The sequence below is a fragment of the Rhinopithecus roxellana genome, chromosome 11 (genome assembly GCF_007565055.1).
Source record: "Rhinopithecus roxellana isolate Shanxi Qingling chromosome 11, ASM756505v1, whole genome shotgun sequence".
NCBI classification, from domain to species: Eukaryota; Metazoa; Chordata; class Mammalia; order Primates; family Cercopithecidae; genus Rhinopithecus; species Rhinopithecus roxellana.
Genome location: NC_044559.1, coordinates 35417333 through 35441588, shown reverse-complemented (window position 1 = coordinate 35441588; position 24256 = coordinate 35417333). Strand labels below are relative to the sequence as shown.

The window sequence follows — 24256 nt, the reverse complement described above, 5'->3', positions numbered from 1 at the left end:
TTTTCACCATGTTGGCCAGGCTAGTCTCGAACTCCTGACCTCGTGATCCGCCCGCCTCAGCCTCCCAAAGTGCTGGGATTACAGGTGTGAGCCACCGCGCCCAGCCGTAGCTGCTTCACCTCTATGAAAGAGATCATAATAACACCCATGTCACAGGGTTATCGGGGAAACTAAAGGCAGTGATGCACAGCCCTTAGCGCCCTGCCTGGCTTGTGGGGGGAGGTCTCCATCCACATTAGGTGCTAGTATAACTAAGAAAAATATTTCTACATGCTCCTGGGAGGGGTTGGGGGAGGTCTCCAAACATCAAAACAAAATCTGCGATTCCAAGGAAGAATTAAGAAGTCTTTTAGAAAACCACCACTGCCAAATCTTCCTTAAGTGTTCCTTCAAGGAAGCTGGGGAACTTGTTAAGAAACCAGGCACCCAGCACAAACCGTGACTGAGATTTTAAAATGAAAACTGAATAGTTTCAAAGAACACATAGATCTCTGGGGGGAGGATGGGGAAGACTTGGTCGCGTTAAGGGCCTGAAAAGACCGGTGGCAAAAGGTAAAGGATGTAAGTGTGGCATTTGCTGAATGGAGGCAGTGCAGGGTGGAGATTCAGAGCCATGACCGAGCTTGCTTATGGAACCGGTGCCACCCCTCCAAGGCGGTCAGGTTTACTGGGCACCCCGGAAACGGCACTCCCTGACTTGTGTCGTTGGCCCTGGAAATTCAGGTAGAAGTCAGCAAGCAGATGTTTTCACACACCCTAAAGTGTGCGCAATTGGCAGCGGCTGCCCAGAGGGTTTCAAGAGAGTGGGAGCAATCCCCAAAGAACCCGGAGCAGGCTTGGTTGCCCGCCCCCTTGCCCTCGTCGCCCCTCCAGGAAGGCCTAGGGCAAAAGCGCTCTGGCTCGGGAGTCAAGCGCGAGGAGCTAGATCTAAGCAAGTCTCAGCCTCCTAGCTTGAACCTCAGTCTCCTCCTCCAGGCATTGGGTTTGCAGCTGGGTGGGGGGCAAACAATCTTGGAGGCCCACTCAAGCCCGGCCTCCCGGAGCCTCCCCCAGGGTTTGGGAACGTTCCAGTCTCGTTCCCTCTCGACGCCCCCGGAGCCAAGACGTGAAGGGAGTGCCAAGGCGACCGGGGGCGGCGAGCGGGGCCGCGGGTGCGCACTAACTCAAGCGCCGACTGTCAGCCCCGGCAGGCCGGAGTTCTCCGGCGCGGGGACCGGGGCGCTGGGGGCGTGCCCGGCGGGGGCCGGGTCCGAGGACCCGGGGCGCGGCGGCCCCGCCAGAAGGTCCGGCCGCGAGCGTGACCTCACGGGGAGGGGCCAGCGCGGCGGCCTGGGCGCTGAGCCGAGCGCCGGGAGAGCAGCGCCGAAGCCGAGCCGCGAGGAGCGCACTCCGTGGCCCCGATGGAGCGGTACAAAGGTGAGGGCGCGGGTTCCCCGCGCGGCGCACACCCACTCCCTTTCGCCCAGCAACGCCGAGGGCAGGGCTAGGACTGGTCTCGCCAGGACTCGGGATAAGCAGACCCCGCTGCCACCACCCAGCCCGGACCTGGGCGGAAGAGGGGGCGACGGCGGCGCCGCGGACTGGGCGGGTGGGCTCCTAGGTGACTGCCGCGGCCCCGAACCCTTTGATCCTCCTGGGAGCGGAAGGAGGGGGTCGTCAGTGGGGGGCGTGGCGGGGCTTCTCACCTGTTGCAGGAGAGAGGGTGTGCCCGGCACCCCACTCCACCATCAGTTCCGCCGCGCGGTAAAGATGCCTGGGGCCAAGGAAGCCCCGAAGAAGGTGGGAACCGTGCTGAGCTGCTGGGGGCAAAGGGGCGGGGTGTTGGGTCCTTTCTCCCGGTCGCCCTCTGGGCTAGGGGCTTCCTGCTCCCGGCAAAGCGTTTGGGCAGTGGAGTTGGCGCGCAGACCCTCCCCGGGCTAGTTCGGGCCTCCCCAAACGTCCTGCCGTTCGGGTCACCGTTTATCTCCAAGCCCTTCTCTGCTCCCCCACCCCAAGAAAGGAGGGATGCGAGGGTTGGGGGCCGAATGGAGTGCCCGGCAGGTGGAGCTCCTGGAGGCCTCCCAGCCCGAGGGCTTAACTCAGTGCGCAGCTGGGCGAGCTTTGGGTTTGGCTGGGGCGAGGATCTCCGCCAAACTCTGGTGGGCGGGCTGTCTCGGGTGCGCCCAGTGCCCAGCTTAGCACCCGCACTCGGAGCCTCGGAGCTGGTCTACACGTCTCGATTGCCGTTCTTTTGAAAAGGAGTACAGGGAGTTGCCCCTTAAGCGGAACGCTGCAGGCGCTCCCCCCTCCCCCATCCCCCCCGCAGACCCCTTCCCTTTGGAAAAGGCTCTTGCCTTCTCTTGTGCTGGACCGGTCTCCGCCAAACCTGCGAGAGGAAATGCTGCTTCTATATTTGTTTTCCCCTGGGAGAGAGTAATAAAAAGAGAACGCTCAGATTCCCAAGGAATCTCACTCCCGGCGGGCTCTGATCCCTGAAACTGACATAAAGGGACCTGTTGGGACCGGCCTCCCTAAAGTAGTCATGTCTTTCACTTTCCCATTGCTTTTTCTCATCTGGGTCTCCTGGTTACTGGTGAAGGCAAAAGATCCAAGTCTCAGACAGCGCTTCACATATTCTGGAAGGGTCTTTGCCGACAGCAGGGAGCCGGCGGGGGGGTGGGTGTGGAGGGGGGCGGGGAACAAGGTTAGAGGAGTTGGCCACCTTTGATTTCTTTCTGTGAACCCTCCCTGGAGCTTCTCTCGCATTTCTAACCCAGTGGTTTTCTTCGTCTCAAATTCTACTGGGATCACGTCAGTTTTGTGCTTGAATGACTGAATGCGCACTTATGCTGTCTCGGACGCTTGAGGAAGCCACAGTCCCGCTCCTTGTAACATGGCCGTTTGCATTCCCTCCCCCACCGGGACCCCTCCGCCCTTTGGGAGGGACCATCTCTGGGAATTCAGGCCTTGAGTTGAGTCTGACAGGAAGTGTGGGCCTCTGGGGTGCCTTCCAGCTCCCTGACTTGCAAAGCTGGGGTGTGTGTATGGTGGGGGGGTGTTAGCTTTAGGCTGCAAGCTACTTTCTCAAATCAGCATATTCATCTCTCTAAATCAGGGCAAATCACTTTTGGGGTCTTCTTTCCAAATGTCCAGTTATTCTCAGAAGGTTTTTGTATTAACAGCTTTTGACTTGGCCCTTGACCTGATAAAAGTCTTCTTAGTTATCTTTCTCTCTCAGGAGCTTAAAATCCTCCCACCTTCGAAGAGGATCAGTTAGGGGCTTTTTGCCAACTGAAGGGAACTTAGTTTCCAGGTCAGGGTGCTTATGTTTTTGGTAACACGTGTATCTGCCTCATCATTTTGCAGTAAATCAGACACAGAGTGATAAGTGGGTAAACCTGAGAATTATCTAGGTTTCAGAGGCTAATCCAACTCAAATTCCAGTGTTTGACTCATGAGAAAAATCTTTATGTTGTCTCCCTGGTGTCATGCTGCTAATATGTTTACTACACTTTTCACTGAGGAATTTGGGGATCCCCCAGCCCCAGGATATAGAATTCCCCATTCTCCTGAGAGGAAGATAAGTTGTGCTTTGAACACCCTTTAAATGGAAAAGTTTGTCTGTGCAAAATGCAAAATGAAGCCCATCTCTGATTAACCAGTGTAACTGACTAGAATCAGTAGTCTCCTCTTGCTTGTCAGAGACTGGGGGCATCGTCTTAAAGTTGAGATTGAATGGTTATTGGGATAACGAGGAATAGTGGTTTAAACAACAAAGTTAAATGGAAAAAACAGGTTTATTTAGTTGGGCTCTCGGAGCCTAAGTAAAAATTGTAAAGAAAAATTCTTATTATGTGCGACACTTTTTAAATGTGTTATTTAAATGCCTCTTCATTCTGTTTCTGTATTTCCAATTTTGAGCTCTCTCTCTCCCAGGTAGGTGGAAATGCCTCATGGCTGTCTTCAGAGTCTCAAAGTGTTTTCTCTAATTTGCAAATCTTATAAAGCAGTTCATGTAGGAGAAATTGTCTTTCCATGTTCCTTAGCCTGCTTGTTATATATATTGTACATCTTCCAAAAATAGCCTATCATTTTTAGGCTCTGAGTGGATTTTCCATTGTCTTGTAGGATGTAAAGTGAGGTCTGGAGTCGATGGGTGGTTGGAATATCACCCATGTGATATGCCTGGTGCAGAGACACTTCCAGACTTTCTTCCCAGTCCCTTCCAAGATTTCTGCTAGATAGCCATGACTCGCCCAAGCAAAAATAAGGGATCGTGGAGTATGTGGGAGTCCCTTCCTAGAGAGATGGCACTTTTATGAGAGTTGCCATAAATAGCGACGGTAAAGTGGCTATGTTTTGTATGTGAATCTCTTTGGCGTTGTATAAGCAGTAAGACTCTCGCAAATGTCAGGATGTGGGGCCAAGTCCTACAGGGTGCTTTCAGAAGGTTCCCATCCTTATGTGTTTACATATTTATGACTCTCATAAGAGCATCCCTTTATTGCTGTGCGTGAGCCCATTGGCTGAACTCAACCAGTGTGGTCACGCATTCTGGTTCTGACTGCTCTCCCAGCTGGTGAGTGAGTCTGGGCCAAATGTGACTGACCTACTATCTGTGGATTGTGCTTGGAACATCCATGCCGAAGCTTCCTGAAATTGCATCACACTTGGATACAGATGGGCCTGGTTGAGATATTCAGATTCAATTTAGATCACAGTAATTGGTTGAAAGTCTAATCGTTCTTTCTCTGTGGTTCTTTTGTTTCTGAATTTGATCATCCAGTCCCCTGACTTAGCTCTAGGGCGCTGGAGGCAGATATGAACTGCAAAGAGTCAATCCAGTAAATACGTCAAAGTTTGTATGGGGATCCTGAGACCTGTGGTCAGGGAAGGCCTGGAAAAGAAAAGCAAATTAAAAGAGATGGGCATGCTACCTTCAGGGATCGTCTGTATTTGTTAGTTTTCAGTGCCTACGAACTCAGGTTTTTTTCTGTTGAAGTTCTACCTAAGGCAGTAGTTCTAAACCTTTGCTGTGCATGGAATCATCTGTGGAGCTTTCAGAAATACGGATGTAAAGGCCCCGCTCAAGACATTCTGATGTAATTGGTCTAGGGTACAGCTTGGGCACCGTAGTTTTAAAGGTCTTCTGGTGGTTCCAATGAGCAGCCAAAGTTGGGAACCAAATTTCCTACAAAACATGAAATGTCAAAAGAGCACAACAGGTCTATAATTTTACATACACTTTCCTCACCTGGAAAAGTAAAAGCAAGTGTGGGGTGAAAGGGATACCCCCGCCATGCTCACATCATGTTCCTTAACCAAATCTTGTAATACCGGCAGAAATCTACTGTAATCACCTTCAGCTATTAGAGGCTTTAAAAGGCTATGGGAACGTTGCTTAAAAACTATCTCAAATGTGGTGCTTCAAATCCTAAGCTCAGGGTTTGCTCCCTGTGCTTGACCCTGAGCTCCCTGACTTTGAAGTTGCGTGGGAGCCCTGGATGATGTGGCAATGAAATGGCCTGAAACAGAAATACTGAGAGGTCACTTTTGGTGCTGAAAGGCCAAGCAGAGTGGGGGAATTCTGCTTTGGGCCCTTCCTCTCTTCTGAAGGGGTGGGACCTCTGGGAGCTGGGCTGCTTCCAGCACAATTAAAAGGCCAGGAAAGGCCAAGGAGCTTCAAAGCTGAGGAAACTGTGCCAGTTTTCTTCCAATTCCCTTTAATAACGGGAAATGTTTCTTTAAAGGCTTCTGTCATTCAGGGAGGAGAGACCTCCCCCACACCAAGAGAGGATGGCTTGTTCTGTTCAGAGCCCTGGCTGAGACATGAAGGCAGTCATGGTGCAATGAAGAAGGTAGTGGCTCAGGAACCTGGAGATCCATGGGCTTCATTTCCTTGGGCAAACTGCTGAGCTCTCCAGGCCTCAGTTTCCCCATCTGGAAAACAAGCTCCAGTGTTCGCAGTGTTCCTCTATCTGACTTTCCAATGGCTCTTCGATGCTAGTTGTTCTGTGGTCACTGAGGAATCTTTGGAGAGAGGATGTGTCTTAGGGAGGAGAGGGAAATGAGGGAGGGAATGTGGGTGGGTAGCCCAGCAAAGGTCAGTTTAGGATTGTGATTCTTATAAATAAAACCAATTTCCTGTTGAGAGCTGGAGAGTAGCAGACTTAGTGGGAAAGAGAATGCTGTAGGCCATGTGAGGAATCCATGTCTCAAGGACTTTTGTGTGACCGTGTCTCCAAAGATTGTTCATTGAGCCCAGAGCTACCCTCTGCAACACGGAGCATTATTCACTCCCATTTGAGAGACAGACCTACTGAGGCCTACAGAGATTAAGCAACAGTCCAGACAGTCAGAAATAGGATATAATATCCTTGAGAACTGAGTCTCTAAAGGGTAGAATTCCTTTTCAAGGATTTATTTAGGAAAGAAGTGCTCAAAGCAATTTCAGATTCATTCCTTATCAGTGTCCCTTCAGCTAGGAAGGGACTAGCTGCTCAATTAAACTCTCCTCAATCTTCAGGACCTAGCCCACCTGTCTCTTCACCCAGGAAGCTTCCCCTGACTCCCAATGTGTACCCTCATTACTCTTGGGATAGCCTCATTAATGCCTAGCACATCGCAGGTATGCAACAAATATTTGTGGAATTAGTGTCACATTTGTCTAATAATTGTACATGTCTATGTTTGTTTCCCTGCCAGGCTGAACTCCTTCAAGACAGGGACTTTGTCTTTCCTTATGTCCCTCTCCAGCCCCTGGCACACTGCCAGCTGCATAGTAGGTGTCTGGGACATGATTGGAGAATGGGGAAATGAACAAATGCCAGGCAAAGAGATCACATATTCTCCCATGCTCTAGCTCTGGAGAACAGACCTGGTTCACAAAAAGAAATGAAGCAAAATCCCAAAGGCAAATTCCAGAAATGGAGATGAAAGCCCACAGTGGCCACCTTTGGCTTTCCCGACTTGAGCCTTATTTCTGTCTGTTCCAGCACAGGGGTGTTGCTGTCTGGTGGTACAGAGAAGGATCCGGCAGGTTTCTGCATGTGAGTATGAGCCTGTCTGTGCCCTCTGCAGCAGCTCGTCTGGCCTCCAGGGCTCCCGAGGGCGCAGACCTGGCTCTGCCCATGCTCTGGGTGGATGGTTGAGGGAGATCATGGAGCTGGGCGCCAGCCTGGGCACTCAGGGGCTCGGAGTTCTAATCTGACTTTTGCCACTAACTTGCTATGCGACCTTGGGCAAGTCAATTAATCTTTCTGAGCCTTGTTTCCTCATCTGTAAGAGTGAGGATAATGATTACTAATCTACCTTGCAGGCCACTTGGTGGAATAACTTGTAAGAGCTATTGGTAAAGACCTTGAGAAAGAGAATGTTAAATTAATGCAGGGGAGCAGATATCCTGAAACCTCTGGCATGTGGTTCTGATCCCACCAGTTCCCACCTTTGCACAGTTCATTTGGGCTCTGCCCACTGTGTGTTTTTCACTGCTGTTGGGAGATACAAGTCAGGGCTTCTCAGCCTCTAGGCATCCTAGCTTCTCAGAGATAGCATCTGTGTATTCTTCATGTCAGTGGAGAAACAGGCGAGGAATTGCTCATTCCTTATGTATAGAGCTACATCCTAGCCCTGGCTGACTTTTCTCTGATGTCTCAGTAAGTCCATATAGGAGAGACCCTTACATTCAAATAGTAGCTTTGAGCCCTTTCCTAATTTTCTATCACTTGACTCTCATATTCTCCCCAGTTAGTTTCAAAAAACAAACTAACCACAAACTGCATTGAGCGGGGAGAAGGGAGAATGTGTAGAAAAACAGGAGGAGCCTGCCTCCCCCTGGACGCATTGCACTGGACTGATGCAAAAACACAGTGAGGCCAGGGACCATGGATCTCACATCTCTCAGGGCAGTCTGGTGTTAGGGAGGAGTGGGGAGAGGCACCCATGCCAAAGAAGACCTGTTCTGCTGTTTTCTAAGCAGACCCCTGAGTTCTCTTCTCACTTCCTGGAGCTCCTCCCAGGGCTTCAAAGGCAGATACAGTCCTGGTGAACTGTGGTGAGCTTGTATGGAAACTCAGCCCCCGCACACTGCAAATCAGCCTTCTGCTGGAGATTAAACCAAGAGAGGCTAGCCAGCTGTTAGCTCAGAGACAGCAACCACTGTGCAACAGGAAGAATCCAAGCTGGGTGAATGTACAGTCCTACCCTTGGACGTGGCTTTCCCAAATTGAATGACGAGCCTTCCCAGCTTGCTTGGGACTTTCCTGGTTTTACCACTGAAAGTCTGGTGTCCCAGGAAACCCCTCAGTCCTGGGCAAACTGAGACGGTGAGTTGCCCTATTACTGGACCTAAACTTTAGTAAAAGCTTCTGAATCAAGAGTTTGATTTCTCCATAGCAAAGATGAGCTAGAGCCAATTATTTTGTCTCTTTGACAAGAAAGTGAAAGTCCAAAGCTTAAAAACTGGCAGATCGTAACTTACCACTGGTGATACACACCAGTATGCTAAGTGAAAGAAGCATACTGCTTTTCAAGATTCAAAAGCTTACACACTGAATGATTCTATTTGTATGACTTTCTGGAAAAGGCGAAACTATACGGAAATAGATCAGTAGTTGCCAGGACTGGGACTAGGGGAAGGCGTGAGCTACAAAGGGCATGAGGGAAATTTTTGGAATGATAGAGATGTTCAATATCCTTATTTTGGTAGTGGTTACACAGTCATACAGACTTGTCACAATTCAGAACTGTGTAGTTAACAGTGTAGTTAACAGGGTTTTTTTTTTTTTCCCCGTGTGTAAATTAACCTCAATAAAGCTGACTTTTAAAAACACTCTAGCTGTTGTGATGCTGTGGTATAAGATGAAGGATCAAGGTCCAGGTTAGTTATCCTGGGTTGTAATTAGCAACCGAGTCTTGGTGTGGGTGTGTCTGCAATGGTTCTGGAGGTGTATACAGCAGAAAAGGGTGAGAAATTTGGTACAAAACGAAAAGGCCAAGGGCTCATGCCTGATGACGTCCTAAATGCCAGAGACTTTTTCATTAGGCACAATCAGGGTTGTAGTGGAAGCTCTCTCTTTGTTTAGAGAAAAGGCAAAAGTAGCTCCCCTAAAGGCCAGGCAGCCAACAAGCCCAGGAGGACCATGGAATATAAGAGCATTAGACTCAGGTTCCCACCCTGGGAACTCTGCTGCTATCCACACATGGATCTAATGTACTGACTTTGGCAGCCTGTCTGCAAGTCTTTTTTTTTTCCACCAATAAAGTTATTGTATTAGAATTGAGTACTCAAGTCTGCAAGATAATTATTTCCTGGTTGACTTTTTGTTTTTGGCAGTCCTGCTTGTCTGTGCTAGCTAGAATTGATTTTGAGGGGAAGAACCCATGATTTATCAAAATAACATACCTAGTCGCATTTGATGTAAGGAATTAGTCCTCTTATTTCTAGACAGGGAGAAGCCTTTTGGTGCAAGGGCAGAATTACCAGGCATCTCTGCACCAGGCCAGCAGACAGGATGTAGAAGTCCCCAAGAAGGAAGAAGTATCACTCTGGTGGTGATACTTAAGATACTGGAATCTTAAGATCTTGGTGGTTTCCTTTTTATTTATTTATTTGTTTGTATTAAAGCCCATGTTGAATTTGCCTGTTTTTCAGGTGAATTTTATCTCACTCTGTACCCTGGGGAGCTGGGTCTGTGCCTGCATCTCTATTAAGCACAGCCTGTTGGATGGAACTTCCATCCGCGAGGACCACATGGGCTGAGGTCACGTTCAACCCATGAATTACACAGGAGAATTTCACACATGCAACTCTTTTAAATCACAGACACATCAAAACCACTAGTCACCCACAAAGGCAAGTCTCTTCCACCTGTTCCGGGGTGTTCTGGAAGAATTACAGACTCATAGCCAGTGTAATCCTTAGTTCTAATTGTCTTAGCTTTGTTAGGGGAAAGCACTGATGTTTAGAGAGGCAGGAAGTGTTTTTTGTGCATATTTGAAGTGAAATTTCCTTGATGCAGGGTCAGGCCTGGTTTGTGGCTGGTCTACCTAAGAAGGATCGGGTTTGGGGAAGCCCCAAGGCCCACATCATCTGGTTTGAGTGCAAGGGAGAAGCTGGGAGCTTATGAGTGGGAGATTCCAGATGCTTCCTTCCCTGGGCTGCACACCTCTGCCACAGTCTCCCCTGGGCTGCCTGGGCACACTGGCATCTGTTTGGGTTTGGGGGACTGTCTTAGCCTTCTTGTTAGCCCAACAAGTAGGAATCCTGCCATTTCCTTCCATCCTCCACCCCCCGTTTTTTCTCCCCCAGTTTTTATACAACAGGATTTATTCATGTCCACTGTATTCAAGTCCCCAGATGGGGGGAGGAAAAAAAGATTGTGTTGAATGAGCTTATTGTTTGGAGGTTTCACTGACTTCTTTTATTTAATACCCAGAGTCCTAGAACATATTGAGCTGATTTACTAAAATTCAAATGTGGTCCTTTTGGAAGGAACTGCTAGGGTGCTTCGTGTCCCCAGAATCAGAGCTGGGACCTACTGGGTGGCAAGTTTGCTTGGGCCATCTTCATGGTCCTGGGTCTCCTTGGAGGCAAATACTCTGTTACTATCCTAGATTCCTTATCAGCTCACAATGGTCAACACTCTACCACCTTTGCATTGTCAGGACTTTTGCAGCACTCAATTCTAGCACATTCTTTGAATAAAGATGAGCACCAACATTAGGTACTGCAGTTAACAGAAGCCCCCTGTGGCTTCTGCTTGGTAGTTTCCTGCACACTTAGGGAGAATAAAGGATGGTGAAGTGGCACCTACTGCTTGAATACCCAGTGCAGGGCAGCTGGTCCTTGACTGACATGGCAGAGTTGGATCACATGTCTTTGGTGTGTTTTAGAGATGGGGTCCCTACCGTTGATGTTTCCGGAATTGTGGCTGAGGATCATGGTGTGCATGTGGTCAAGCACAGTTTCTGTATGGCTGTGACACAGTTGTGCTGTGACAGTTCCAGATGTCTTGCTCCAGGTACTTGAGCTGGGTGAGACTCATGTCTCCCAGGAGTCGGTGGAAGCTTGTCTCTGGTTCGAGTTAGTAATATCCCAGATGTTCTGAAAGTAGCCTGGGGCAAAGCAGGAAGGGTGGATCGCAAAACCACATGCACAGGTGTGAGTTATGGGTGCTTCAGGACGCCTCTTGGATGCACAGGCTCACACTGGCTCCTGTACCTGCATCTCTTGCTCCCTCCCTCCCTCCCTCTCCTCTTCTCCTCTCTTCTTTTGTTCCCCTCTTGACTTTCTCCTGCTTTTTCACTCTGTTTCGTTCTACCACTTCCATTCAGGTCTCCAGGTCTCCTGGGTCTTGAGTTCAAAGAAGGGATTCCCACTGAGAACCTGAGGCCAGAAAGACACAGAGGAGAGTCAGACCCTCCCACTCTCTCCTGGTCCCCAGGCCTCTGGTGGTCTCAGGCTCTCATTTCAAATAGCCATGGCTTGAATTCCAGGCTTCCCCCAGGAGGGGCTAGTGACCTCAGAGGCAGGGTGGGGAAACTGAGGCTTATTCTCAGTATCTTACTCCCTCCTAGAAGTGCAGGTCTCAATGGAATTTGTTCACTGTGGCCCCTGCTGCTTCCTCAAGCCCTAAAAGGTATCACTTCTCATGGCCTGCTGCAAAAAATAGCACCTTCCCCAATCCTCCCATCTAGTGCTACTTACTAACCCTGGGACTTTGCCCGTGATTCCCCCACCCCGGCAGGTTAGTGTCACAGTGATTAGGGTACCAGGAAAGGGCAGATTTACTCTCTTCCTGTGGGTCCTTAAACAGTGCTGTGACTCGCTGACCACCAAGGGGTGGAGTCAAAATCCCCGCACTGTGAGGGGCTCCTCCCACTGCCATCCCAGGTCCCCTGGAACTGAGTATCAGAGGAGGGACTGGTGTCCACCCAGGGGGAGCATGAGAAAGTGTCCATTGTTTGGATAAAAGTTCCAAGCATGAAGGCTCACCATTGACTAAAATAATTTTTTCCATTGACCTCCTGGCTTCTCAGTGGGCAAACGCCCATCTCCCGCCCATGTGAGGCTGGTTTGGTGTATGTAATTGTAAACAGCTCTGGCAGGGAGCAAATCTCCAAGAGTTACAGGATTCAGGTGCCGCTCCCAGCTCACCACGCACTGGTTCCCTCGAGAGTGGAAAGGCTGTTTTGTTCTCAGAGGGAGAATTCAGGCTGTTGCTTTTGAGATCAGATCCTTCCGAAGCCTGACTCACTCTCCCATTCCACCCCCAACTTCCCTCCCTGCCCCCAGCCTCCAGGTCTCTATTCACGATGAAAAAGGTTTTAGGGACTCTAATTCATGCATGAAGTCCTTAGCATGTGGGGTTTTGCTTTTCCGACCCGGAGGTAAGAGTGTGGATCACTGAGTGCTCTCAGGTATGCAGGGAGCCACCAGCATGTTTATTGTTGAGGGTAAGAGCAAACCAGCAGCCCACATCCCCTGTGTGAGAACAGGGGCTCACTAATCAGGGCAAGAGTGTGGGCTCAGGACAGTGTCAGCCTTGTTTCTTGGCTACAGCCTCACCCCTGGCGCATGTCATGGCAGTATGGGAGTGAAAGCCTCTTGTGCTAAGCAGGAAGCCTCAGGAGAGTGTTGGTGGCTTTGGGGCACTTAGTTACCTCCCTCTGCTTAGCAATAGAGTTGGGAATCATCTCAGAGCAGAAGTGATCCAAAGATTGTGTTGGAAAATGCCTTTGGTAGGTTCAAAGGATATGGGGTGCTCCTATCTTGGGGCCTGCCTGCTTCCTTGTCTCCTTGCAGCCTTAAGCATTTACTTTCTGGCTATCAGGTATGATCAGGGCACATGTGTATTGGGGGAAAGGAGGTGTGGGATGACAATCAGCCCCTTTTTCTTAAAATTTCCTAAAGCTATTTACCTAATGTCCTCAAAGCATAAGACTTGTCCTACAAGATTTATTTTCCTGCCAAGGGAAGGTTGAGGTAGCTTGGAAGAGAGAAAGTGAGAGTGCAAAGGACCTTGTTCTGTTGGGATGGACAGACTTCAGTTCCTTGCAGGCCTCCTCTGTGCTTTCAGGCTTGGCTGCCACGTGACTGTGCATATGGATTTCTTCTCTGGTTGGAGAAAATAATAAAGGTGGTCACATAGCTTGCAGCAAATATTTTCCCCAAATGGCTTTTTAAAAAATTATCATAATGAGTGTGAAAATGGTTTAGATTTAGGAGGAAACAGCTGACTGGCAGCGTTCCTGGTGAGTTCCTGGGTAAGATTCTGCGGTGTCACTAATGACTTTATTCGGTATATTTCTGACACAAGCACCCTTGAGGGCTGGGGAATTTTGTGACTGAGAACTGAGGTGAAGGAGGGAAAGTCCTAATTTCATTCAGGATAATCCAGACCTGTCTAGTGGATATCTCTTATCCACCTTGATAGTTTAACTTGGATGCACACAAACCCTTTTTCTTTCTTTTTCCCTTTCTTTCTTTCAACAGGATCTTGCTCTGTCACCCAGGCTGGAGTACAGTGGTACTGTCATCGCTTACTGCAGTCTCAAATTCCTGAGCTCAAGCCATCCTCTGACTCAGCCTCCTGAGTAGTTGGGACTTACAGGGGCACACCACCACACCTGGCTAATTTATTTTTCATTTTTTTGTAGAGGTGGGGTCTTACTATGTTGACCAGGCTGGTCTTGAACTCCTGGCTTCAAGCGATCCTCCTGCCTCAGCCTCCCAAAGTGCTGGGATTACAAGTGTGAGCCACTGTGCTTTACTTTCTAGGATTCTGTCTATGGGTTTCTCTGAGACTTCAATACATTGCTATCCTAGCTAAGATAAGCCTAGATTTCCTGAGACCCCTGAACCAGGACCTGTCCTTGAGTGCAGGCGGCATCTAGGGCAGCTCACCAGTGGCTGCGGGGAGAGTAAGGAGATGTGCTGTTCCTTGTACTGCTCTGGAGAAAGCCTGAGCCCCTTCTGTACCTGCTCATTCCTATTTTTCCAGCCTCTGCAGCCATTCTTCACTTGCTCTGTGCCACAGTCATACTGGGCTCCTTGTAGCTCCCTAACTTGGGCTTCTCCATGTGCTGGTCCGTTGGTTTGAAAGGCCTTCCCTTCAGGGCTGCCTGGTAAGCATATTTGTCAAGGCTCACTGGGCCTTGACACCTTGACCCTGAACTCCACTGGATCCCTTAACCCTCACCTCATCTTGCACAACCCTCATGGCCATAGTCGTTGTGTCTGTGTTATGGTTGATGAAAATCTATATTTCTAGTAGGCTGTAAGCTCCGTAAGGGCCAAGGACAGTATTCTTGGTGTTCACAGCACTAATCTCATGTGTGGAATATTGTGAGTAGCCAAGAAACACTGATTGGTTGGGCCCAGTGACTCATGCCTGTAATCCCAGCACTTTGGGAGGCTGAGGCAGGTGGATCACCTGAGGTCAGGAATTCGAGCCCAGTCTGGCCAACATGGTGAAATGCCATCTCTACTAAAAATACAAAAATTAGCCAGACGTGGTGGCGGATAGCTGTAATCCCAGCTACTTTGGAGGCTGAGGCAGGAGAATCGCTTGAATCCAGGAGGTAGAGGTTGCAGTGAACTGAGATCTTACTCCTGCACTCCAGCCTGGGTGACAGAAAGAGACTCTGTCTCAAAAAAAAAAAAAAAAAAAAAAAAAAAAAGAAACAGCAACTGAATGAGAAATGTTTGCTGTCCTCAGCTTTTCTTAGAGTTGGATTACATCAAAGTTAAGGGCTCTGTTCACTGAGTGACATCCTGGACAAAATTAATAGGCAGCTGGCAGAAAGGAGAGAGAGATTTATAATGTTTAAAAGCTGTTCTATTAACATTTAGGATATACAAGGAACTCCTGCAAATCAACCAGAAAAAGGCAGGAATCTACATGGAAAAGACAGTGAATCAAGGGTATGAACAGGAGTTTACAGGTCAAGGAAGCTGCCAAAAGGCTAATAAGCATCTGAAGAACTGCCTGGGCTCCTTTAGTCATCAGAGGCAAGTCAACCAAAACCACCACCTAGTAGACTGGCAGAAATGAGAAGGTGGCACAAAGCCGCATTTTCCCAGGGACACTGGGTTCAACAATTTTCATGTAGAGTTGAAGGAGTATATGCAGCCAGTCTGGAAGGTAGACTTTTTTTTTTTTTTTTTGAGACAGAGTCTTGCCTTGTTGCCCAGGCTAGAGTGCAGTGGCGTGATCTCGGGTCACTGCAACCTCTGTCTCCCGGGTTCAAGCGATTCTCCTGCCTCAGCCTCCTGAGTAGCTGAGATTACAGGTGCATGCCACCATGCCTGGCTAATTTTTGTATCTTTAGTAGAGATGGGGTTTCACCACGTTGGTCAGGCTGGTCTTGAACTCCTGACCTCGTGATCTGCCCACCTCAGCCTCCCAAAGTGCTAGGATTACAGGTGTGAGCCACCACGCCCGGCCGACTTTTCTTAATTGCATTGAAGATGCACTTACCATACAATCTAGCAATTCCCAAAGAAATGTCTGCATGGGCCCATTAGGGGGCAGGGTCAAGGATGATCTCTGCAGCATTATTTGTCATGGTAGAGAATGGGAAGCAGTCTAGGTGTCACTTGGGAGAGGGAACAGGTAAACTGATAGATTCACGTCTTAGAGAATTATGCAGCAATAGAAGCAATGGCTGAGATGTACATCCAGCAGCATAGATGAATCTTTAATACACAGTGCTCATGGAAAGGTAGGAAGCAGAATAGGGTGGTTAACAATAGTATTTACAGTCATTAAAAATTCATGAAGCAATCCACATTAAGCAAAACACATACAAACGAAAAGGTGCATATTAGGAAGGTCATCGTTGTTGCGGGAGGAGAATGGGGTATGGGGAAGAAAGGGAAATTGCATGCATTTGCTTGTAGCCTATTGTTGATACCAGAAGCCTACATATAATTCTGACTTGGAGCAGAATTTGATATAGTGAGAACAATACCAGAAGCTGAAGTGATGTGCTATGGAAGAATGGGGAGGAGACTCTCCACAACCCCTCACCCTATGGAGGAGTCATGGTAAGGCCATTTTCCTTCATATTAATTTCTGGACTGTCCGAGTTCTCATGAAGCTGTGATAACAGACTATCCCTACGTTTGACTCTAAAGCTTGCCTTTGACTGTCAGGGCTGTAGTGGTGGTTAGCAGTCCACCATTGTCACAGAAGAGGGGAGATGCATGAATAAGCCTGGGGTGGTAGGGCTGGCTTTTCATAGCTGTGTATTTTTTTCAGTCGCCTCCAGCCATTCTGAGTGCCTGAGCTCTTAGTCATCCTTGGGTTCACTTCGCTAAGTACAGGTCATGGCTGACAGCCAGCGTCCAAATGTTTATCACACTGAGTAAAATGCAATGGAATTAGATTTTTCTAGTACCTGATTGACTGGACACAAGATCACTAGACTCTGAGCTAGGGGGTTCATTTTGCTCCTCTCCACTCAGGAGGTTAACTCAAAATCAGTGTATCCAAGCATGGCACACTTCCTCTCCCCGCTTTCCACCCTGGGATTGATCTGATCTGGACAGAGTTGGCCCCTGATCTTTTTTTGTTCCATCATCTCTATTTCTACTTGAAATAATAGTTGCTTTCTTTTTTAAAATCCTTTTTTGAGGTTCAAAGGTCCATGTGGACCAGATGACCAGAGTCCCTGTTTGCCTGGCATTGTGTCCTGCCTGGGCCCCAGAGGCAGCACCTGGTGCTGCCTGGGGTCTCGCGAGTATGGGCGGGAGAAGAGCTAACCCTTTTGGATGTGGGCTCAGGGTGTGGGCAGCAACTCCAATTGCATTTAAAGCCAGTAACTAAAGCTTAAGTCTTCCAGAACATAGAAATAACCCCTGGGGTTGGCTCTGGTGGTGTCACTGTTTCCCCAGCATTCTTTCTCATGCCCTGGACGTTGTTTATTGATGCCTCTTCCTTCTAGCTGTTCTTCATCCAACTTGTCCATCCTTTACTGACAGTGTTCAGTTTCTGCCTATGTCTCTGAACCTGTATTTCCAATTTTTTGCGTCCCTTGGAATATTGATATCTTAAGTGAGGGGACAATAGAAATCTTCATTTCTGTTTTCTCAAGCTCAGGTATCAGCCCCAGGGTCTTTTCCAGTTCAAAGGATGTGTGATTTTGTAATGAACGTGCCGATGTCCTTAATTGGCCCCTTTAAATGGGAGAATATCCAGGTATTCGGACAATCGACATTTTCTGAGCTTTACTTTGTGCCAGTGTCTCAGTGCGGAGGTAAGCCCGACGCAGTACTGACGAGTCCCCTGTCCTGATGGGGCTTGTGTTCCAGTGGAGGAAAGCAAACCACAAACATGGAAGCACCGTTCTACAACAGGTTAATTTCAGAGAATAATGAGTCACATGAAGAAAGAAGCAGGATGTTGTCGGAGTAACTTGGTGATGGTGGGGAGTGGTGTCCAACATTAGCCTGGGGGGTCATGGAGAGTCTCCCTAGGGAGGTGACATTTGGGTTGAGACCTCAGGGAAGAGGAGGAGCCTGCTGTGGGGAGAACCATCAGAGTTTTGCAAAGCATGGAGGCTGGTAAACCCCCTGCAGTCCCAGGACTGAGGCCCACATGGCCTAAGCACGAGTTGCAACTCTAGAAGGACATCTGCCTGGGACCATGCTGTTGCTGGGTGTGCTTTGCTCGGTCACTCCCTGGCTGTTGATTCCTTAGCCTGGCCAGGAGAGCCTGCTGGGCCTCCTGGCAGCTGCTCTGGAGCAGGTGCAGTTCTGGCTGCTGCCTGGGTAGGGCAGGGCTGCTTGGGACACATGCATCTCCCCTCTCCTAACTTCTAGCACCATCTCTGACAGGAAGAGTCCCCACCTGTCAGCCCTGATTCTCTTCATCTTCCCTGCTTTGCAGCTGCTGCTGCCTTGTTGATATTAAGCAGGGCATCACGATCAAGAGCGGTTATTAAAAATAAGAATTAAGGCCAGTACCTTTTTTTTTTTTTTTAAGAGACGGGGTCTTGCTCTGTTGCCCAGTCTGGAGTGCAGTGGTACCATCATAGCTCACTGCAGCCTTGACCTCCTGGGCTCAAGCGATCCTCCCACCTCGACTTCTTGAGTAGTTGGGACTGCAGGTGCATGCCACCAAGCCCAGGTCCTTTTCCTTTCTATTTCACAATACGTTCCATCGTTTCCCTCATTTCCCTTCACAAATGTCCCACTGAAGTTGTCAGAAGTCCTACGATAGACGTTTTCTCCGTGAGGTTACCGAGGGCCTGGGACCTTAACTTACCTGTCTCACAGCAACTGACTGGGAAGCTGTTACTACCAGATGGTGGGTTTTCAGACTCTCAGCCGAGTCTCGGTCTGGCTGCCCGTATCTGGTAGTGACCACGCTCCCTGGCTTCTGATTCCTTCCTTGGACATTTTCTACTCATCGGCTCAGTGAATCCCCAGGGACTCCTGAGAGGGGGTGGTGAGAACCTGAACTATTCAACTCCCACCCTCCGCCAGGTACTTGTAGCCTCCCTGGAGTGGCTGAACACCTGGAAGGGTTCCAATAAGAAAAGTATTTTAGAATCTTTCACTGACATTCTTGGCATCGCTTTGCTCAGGGAGATGTCCCCTGGAATGCTGGAGCTTGTTTGCCTGAGCTAGGCTAAGTTAAGAATGTTAATCAAAGGCTTCCCAAGGCTTTTCTGTCAGACACTTTCATTTTATTACAGGCTGGCAGAATCACAACAGGGTGTGGGGGCAGGGAGGCAGGCATCCCACGGTAAATGTCATTATCCTGATTCTGAGGATGGAAGACATTGAGGCTGGACACTGAGGCCAGAGGCAACCCCAGCAAAAGCCCATGGCCAACCTGGCAGCATCCAAACCCAGCTCTATCTGACTCTCCGGCACATTCTGCTGCCTGGTCTAGCTTGATCAAGCTGGACATGACCTCCATCCTCAGATGGCTTCGACCCTGACCTGCAGCCATGTTTGGATCTGATGTTAACCGGGGCATCAGGTCCTCCAGCTGCAGTCAAGCCATCTTGGTGCATTCCTTTAGGATGGGGAGGAAGGTGCCTCAGCATCACTCACAGCTGAGCTTGGGACTCGGTGGCTATCTCTGAAGAGATCGCTGGCCTGATGAAAGAGCCTTTCCTAAAACGGGGCCGCCCTGTGTGTCTGGCTTCCAGCCCTCCTGTCTCCATGTCCTGTCCCTGCTGGTCCAGCCAGGACTTTGTTCATGCTGTTCATCATGACAGGAACCTGCTCCCATCCCTTCACCTTCCCCATCACACCCATCTTCACCCCTTGCTGCCTCCTCCTTGAAGCCAGCCCTGGTTGATCACCTCTGGCCCCTGCTGCCTATACTCCATACGGGGCCCATTCAGTGCTTCATGCCCCTGGCCTATGTGGGTCTGTGTTCCTGGGGTCTCTGTTTTACAGCTCCTAAAATGTGCTGCAGAGTGTTTGGCACCCAGGTGGGCATCTGCTTTGTTCCTGATCATTCCCAGGAAGTTCTGTTGAGTTTCCCATCTGTCCCTCTCAACCAGGCCCGGAGCATTTGGAAGTCCCCGCTGAGTGTGTGGGCCCCGCACTGCTGTGGGCAAGTGGAGGATCACGGGAGGTGAGGCGTGGTCCCTGACCACAGGGCACAGCCCCCAGCAGGTGGTGGGCTAGGCTGTGGCTGTACCTCTCTCTGGAAGTAGGTGTTTAACCCATGCTGCTGGACTCCCCATGGGCCTTACATGCTATGTGATTAGTGGGATGGCCCTGGACTCTGGCTTGGCAGAGGAAGGTGAGTATTTTTTCTTTTTCTTAAAATTTGGAAGGAAAAATAAGTGAGGTTGTTTTCACTCGAAAAATAAATCTCACCCCAGGCAATGTTCAGCCACACGCCATTCGGGCCCAACAGCTGTCTCTCATTTGTTGGCAAATGTTCCTGGTGATGAATGTCCTCCATGCACGCTCACAGCGGCCCTCAATGGAGGCTTTGGACAAGTGTGGGGGGAACAATGGCCCTTCTCAGAGAGCCTGCAGCAGACGCTCCAGTGAAGTTGGTTCATCACTTGGAGCGGGGTGGGGACGACAGACAAGATGCCATTGATGAAGCAAGGAAGGCCAAGCAGCCGTGGAGAGGGTGCAGCTGAAGATAGAGGCAGAGGCAAGGATGGGATTCATGGCTGCCAAGAAAGGCCCTGAATAATCAGAGTGAATGATGGTGCCTCTCACGGACTATCTTCTGGAAGCTTCCTTATGGGATGATGGCTCCTCCTCTTGACATATGTGTAAAACCCTCTGCAGTTGTCACTGGATCGTGGTGTTTGAGAGGGTTCAGTACTTTAAGGGCAGACCATGTTGTTGCATCCATTGTCATTGAGTGAACAAGGGCACTGGGGCCGAGGGAGAAGTGCTAGGGGCAGGACCAGAAGGCGAGTCCTGCTTCATTCTTCCTGTGATGAGTTTGGAGGTGGGAGGGGAAGACTGAGAAGAAGAGAAGATGGACTGAGGATTCAGGAAGAGAGAGGGAGAGCCTCTGTCAGCCTCCAGGCTACGCGTCGGCAATCCCCACCTCCAGCAAGCTCTGTTTCCATTTCCCTCCCTGGTTATGTCTCCCCCAACTTTCCAGGGCAAAGAGAAAGGGTCAGATTTCCAAGTTGGTGGGACCCAATGGGGTAAACCTAGTTTTCCTTTCTCCTCTTCTTCTTCTTCTTTTTGTTTTTTCAGATGGAGTTATTTTAAATAATTTAAAATAGCATACACAACAGCTACACATTTCAAATTGCTATTTCACTCTGTAAGGAGTTCAGTGTAGTAATTTTACAGCTATATTTTTATGGCGAAGTCATACATGCTTATTATAAAATATGCATATGTGGCAGAAATTTGTAACATAGAATATGAAAATCCCTAGAATTCCACCCTCCATGATAATATCTGTCAGGGATGTGTTACACTCTCCAGATCTTTTTCTTCTCTCTGCAATAATAAAAAAGCCCCTTTCCTCTCTATTTTTTCCTCCTTCCCTCCCTTCACCCTCCCTTTGTTCCCTTCCTTCCATCTTTCCTTCCCTTCCTCCTTTTCCTCCTCTCCTGTCCCTGTTTTTTGCCTGCTCCTTCTTTCCAACCCCTGTGGTAAAAAGTTCTAAAAAGCAACAGAGCACAGCAAAAAGGAAACCCCTCAGAGCCAGGTTCATTCACCTGCCCTTGCGAGAGGCAAACACTGCCCCAGATTTTTATGTATCTTTCAAATGTTTATGTATCTTTCAAAACGTTGTCCACATATAAGCAGCCATGTATGTACAACATTTTTTCTTTCCCCCAAACAGAGCATACCACTGTTGATCTTTTTTTTTTTCCTCTTTCATGGCTATATAATAATTTATGTATTTATGGAGTACCTGTGAGTGTTTGTTACATACATAGAAAGCGTAATGATCCAGTCAGGGCATTTGGGGTATCCATCACCTGAAGTGTTTATCATTTTTATATGTTGGTATCCTTTGAAATCCTTTCTTCTAGTTACTTTGAAAGATACATAATATTGCCAGGCGTGGTGGCTCATGCCTGTAATCCCAGCACTTTGGGAGGCCAAGGTGAGCAGATCACCTGAAGTCAGGAGTTTGAGTCCAACCTGACCAACATGGAGAAACCCCGTCTCTACTAAAAATACAAAAGTAGCCAGGTGTGGTGGCACATGCCTGTAATCCCAGCTACTCGGGAGGCTGAGGTAGGTGAATAGTGTCAACCCAGGAGGCGGAGGTTACAGTGAGCCGAGATTGTGCCATTGCACTCCAGCCTGGGCAACAAGAGTGAAACTCGGTCTCAAAAAAAAAAAAAAGAAAAGAAAAGAAGTATCCATAACATCATTGCTAAATTTAGTCGCCCTAGAGTGCTATCAAACATTAGAACTTATTTCTTCTCTTAATGTATGTTTATACTCATTAGCCAGCTTCTCTCTGTCCTTAGCCAGCCTCTCTTCGTCCTTCCTGTTCTTCTACCCACCCTTCCCGGTCCCTGGTATCTGTCACTCTATTCTCTATGTCCACGTGATCAACTTTTTTAGCTCTCACATAGAAGTGAGGGTGAACCTTATTCCTTAAGTCAAGGCTGTATCTTGAGCTCATTCCTGATAGATATGCTGCTGTGTTCTTTGTACTTCTGCTCTGTCCTTCCTTTATATGGCGATCGCCAGTTCATGCAATCATTGGGCATTTACGTTTTCCCCCAGTCCTTTGCTATGGCAAACAACGTGACCATGAATTGCCTTGCATGTGGGTTATTTCAGACACATGAAAAATATCTGTAGCATAAAATCTGAGTAGAATTGCTGGATTGAAGGACACGTGTGCTTACAATTTGCAAAGATGTTACCAAATTGCTTTCTGGAGAGGCTTGTCCTTTTTCACTGTCATCAGCAAAGTGTCTGTTTCCCCAAACCTTCATCAGCAAAATGGTATCAAACTCAGTCATCTTTGCCCCAGAGAAGGGGCAAAGCTATCTCTTTATGGGATCTCTTCCTGATAATTTACACTTCTTTTTTTATGAGTGAAATGGCACATCTTTCCATATGTTTAAGAGCTGTGTCTGTCTGTGTGTGTGCGTGTGTGTGTGTGTGTGTGTACACTCTTTTCATATGCATTATCCTTTTTCGTTGTTGTTGGATTGTAGGTCTTTTAATTTTTTAGGAGCTTTTTATGTGTGAAGGAAATTAACCCTTTGGGTATGAGTTGCAAAGATTTCTCCAGTTTCTTATCTTTTGACTTGTTTCATATTTATTTTTCTGAAATAGGATTTTTAAAAAATTATTTTGTGGTCAAATTTATTTCCTTTTATGGCTCTGGGTTTTGCTTATACTTAGAAAGTCTTTTCCTAGAATTATACTTTAAAAATCTCCCATGTTTTGTGTTTTTAAAAAACAGCTTTATTGAGACATTATTCACGTACCATACAATTTGCCCATTTAAAGTGTACAATTCGATGGCTTTTGGTATATTCACGGACATGGGCAACCGTCATCACAGTTAATTTCAGAACATTTTCATCATCTCAAAAAGAAACCTTGTACCTTTTAGTGATCGCCCCTTCATCCTTACATCCTCCTCTCTCATCCCCATCCCTAAACAACTACTAATTTACTTTCTGTTCCTACAGATTTCCCTATTCTGAACTTTCTTTTGAATGGAATCATATACTATGTAGACTCTTGTGACAGACTTCTTTGACTTGGCATAATGTTTTCAAGGTTCAATCCAGGTTGAAGCCTGTTATCAGTATTTCATTGCTTTTCATGGCTTAATAATATTCTGTTGTATGACTATAACACCTCTTGTTTATCTGTTCATCCACTGATGGAAATTCAGGTTGTTTCCACTTTTTGGCTATTATGAATAATGCTGCTATGCTGCTGTAACCATTCGTGTACAAGTTTTTGAATGGACATATGCTTTCATTTTTCTTGTGTGTGAGATACACACACATGCATGTTAATACACACATACCTAAGAGTGAAATTGTGAGGTCATGTGACAATCTATGTTTCATCATTTGAGAAATTGACTATTTTCTAAAGCAGCTGCACCATTTTACGTACCCACTAGCTGTGTTCTCTGCTGTACTTTTGTAATCTTGTATTTCATGTTTAAAACTTTTGAACCATCTGAAATTCTTCCTAATGTATGATACAAGGGTCCGAATTTGTATTTTTCCAGATGGCTACCCATTGTAGTAACAATGTTTTTTGATTATCTTTCCTTCTCAATGTCTTTATTATAAATGAGATCACTGTCCACATTAGGGTCTATTCTGTATAATCTAATCTTTTCCATTGATCTCTTTGTCCATTTGTGTGCTGTGGATATACTGCTTTAATTATTGTAGCTTTGTGATATGTTCCCTCACTCTTACTTTTTAGAAACCCACTCATCATAAGCATTTATTAGGCCTTTATATATAGTGCAGGGATAGAGACTGTGTAAATCAAACCCAACATTGTTCCTGCTGCCTAGAAGCTTGTAATGAATAAAAGCTAGTTCTGCTTTCATGCACTCTGACAAATGCATTATATAAATTGCCCTATTTAATCCTTACAAGTCTATGAGGGAAGGTGGAGTTTTTCATTGCTAGTATAAATACAAGGAAACTGAGGCTTTGAGACAAATCTGGAGACAGAAACCTACAGTATTGCCTTTCAAAAAGCAACTGCCTCAGGTGTTCTTGGGCACCTTGTCAAGAGAGGAGCAGTCCAGGGAAGTGTGATTGAAAATTCCATTTAATGTGTTCACTGGAGCCATTGGCTTTCTCA

The 24256-nt window shown here is 47.8% G+C and overlaps 1 protein-coding gene across 5 annotated transcripts in view; it reads left to right on the top strand.

The window, feature by feature from the left end:
• Positions 1-1092: 1092 nt before the first annotated feature.
• The window catches only part of AFAP1L2 (actin filament associated protein 1 like 2), a 107680-nt gene continuing 84516 nt past the window's right edge, over positions 1093-24256 (top strand). For 3 of the 5 annotated variants that reach the window (XM_010363207.2, XM_030941327.1, XM_010363206.2), the window contains exons 1-2: positions 1183-1416; positions 6975-7028. In XM_010363207.2, coding sequence (XP_010361509.2) covers positions 1401-1416; positions 6975-7028 — 70 coding nt within the window. In that variant the 5' untranslated portion in view covers positions 1183-1400. Of the gene's footprint in view, positions 1417-6974; positions 7029-24256 lie in introns of all 5 variants that reach the window. The other 2 variants (XM_010363209.2, XM_010363208.2) reach the window with 1 other exon arrangement.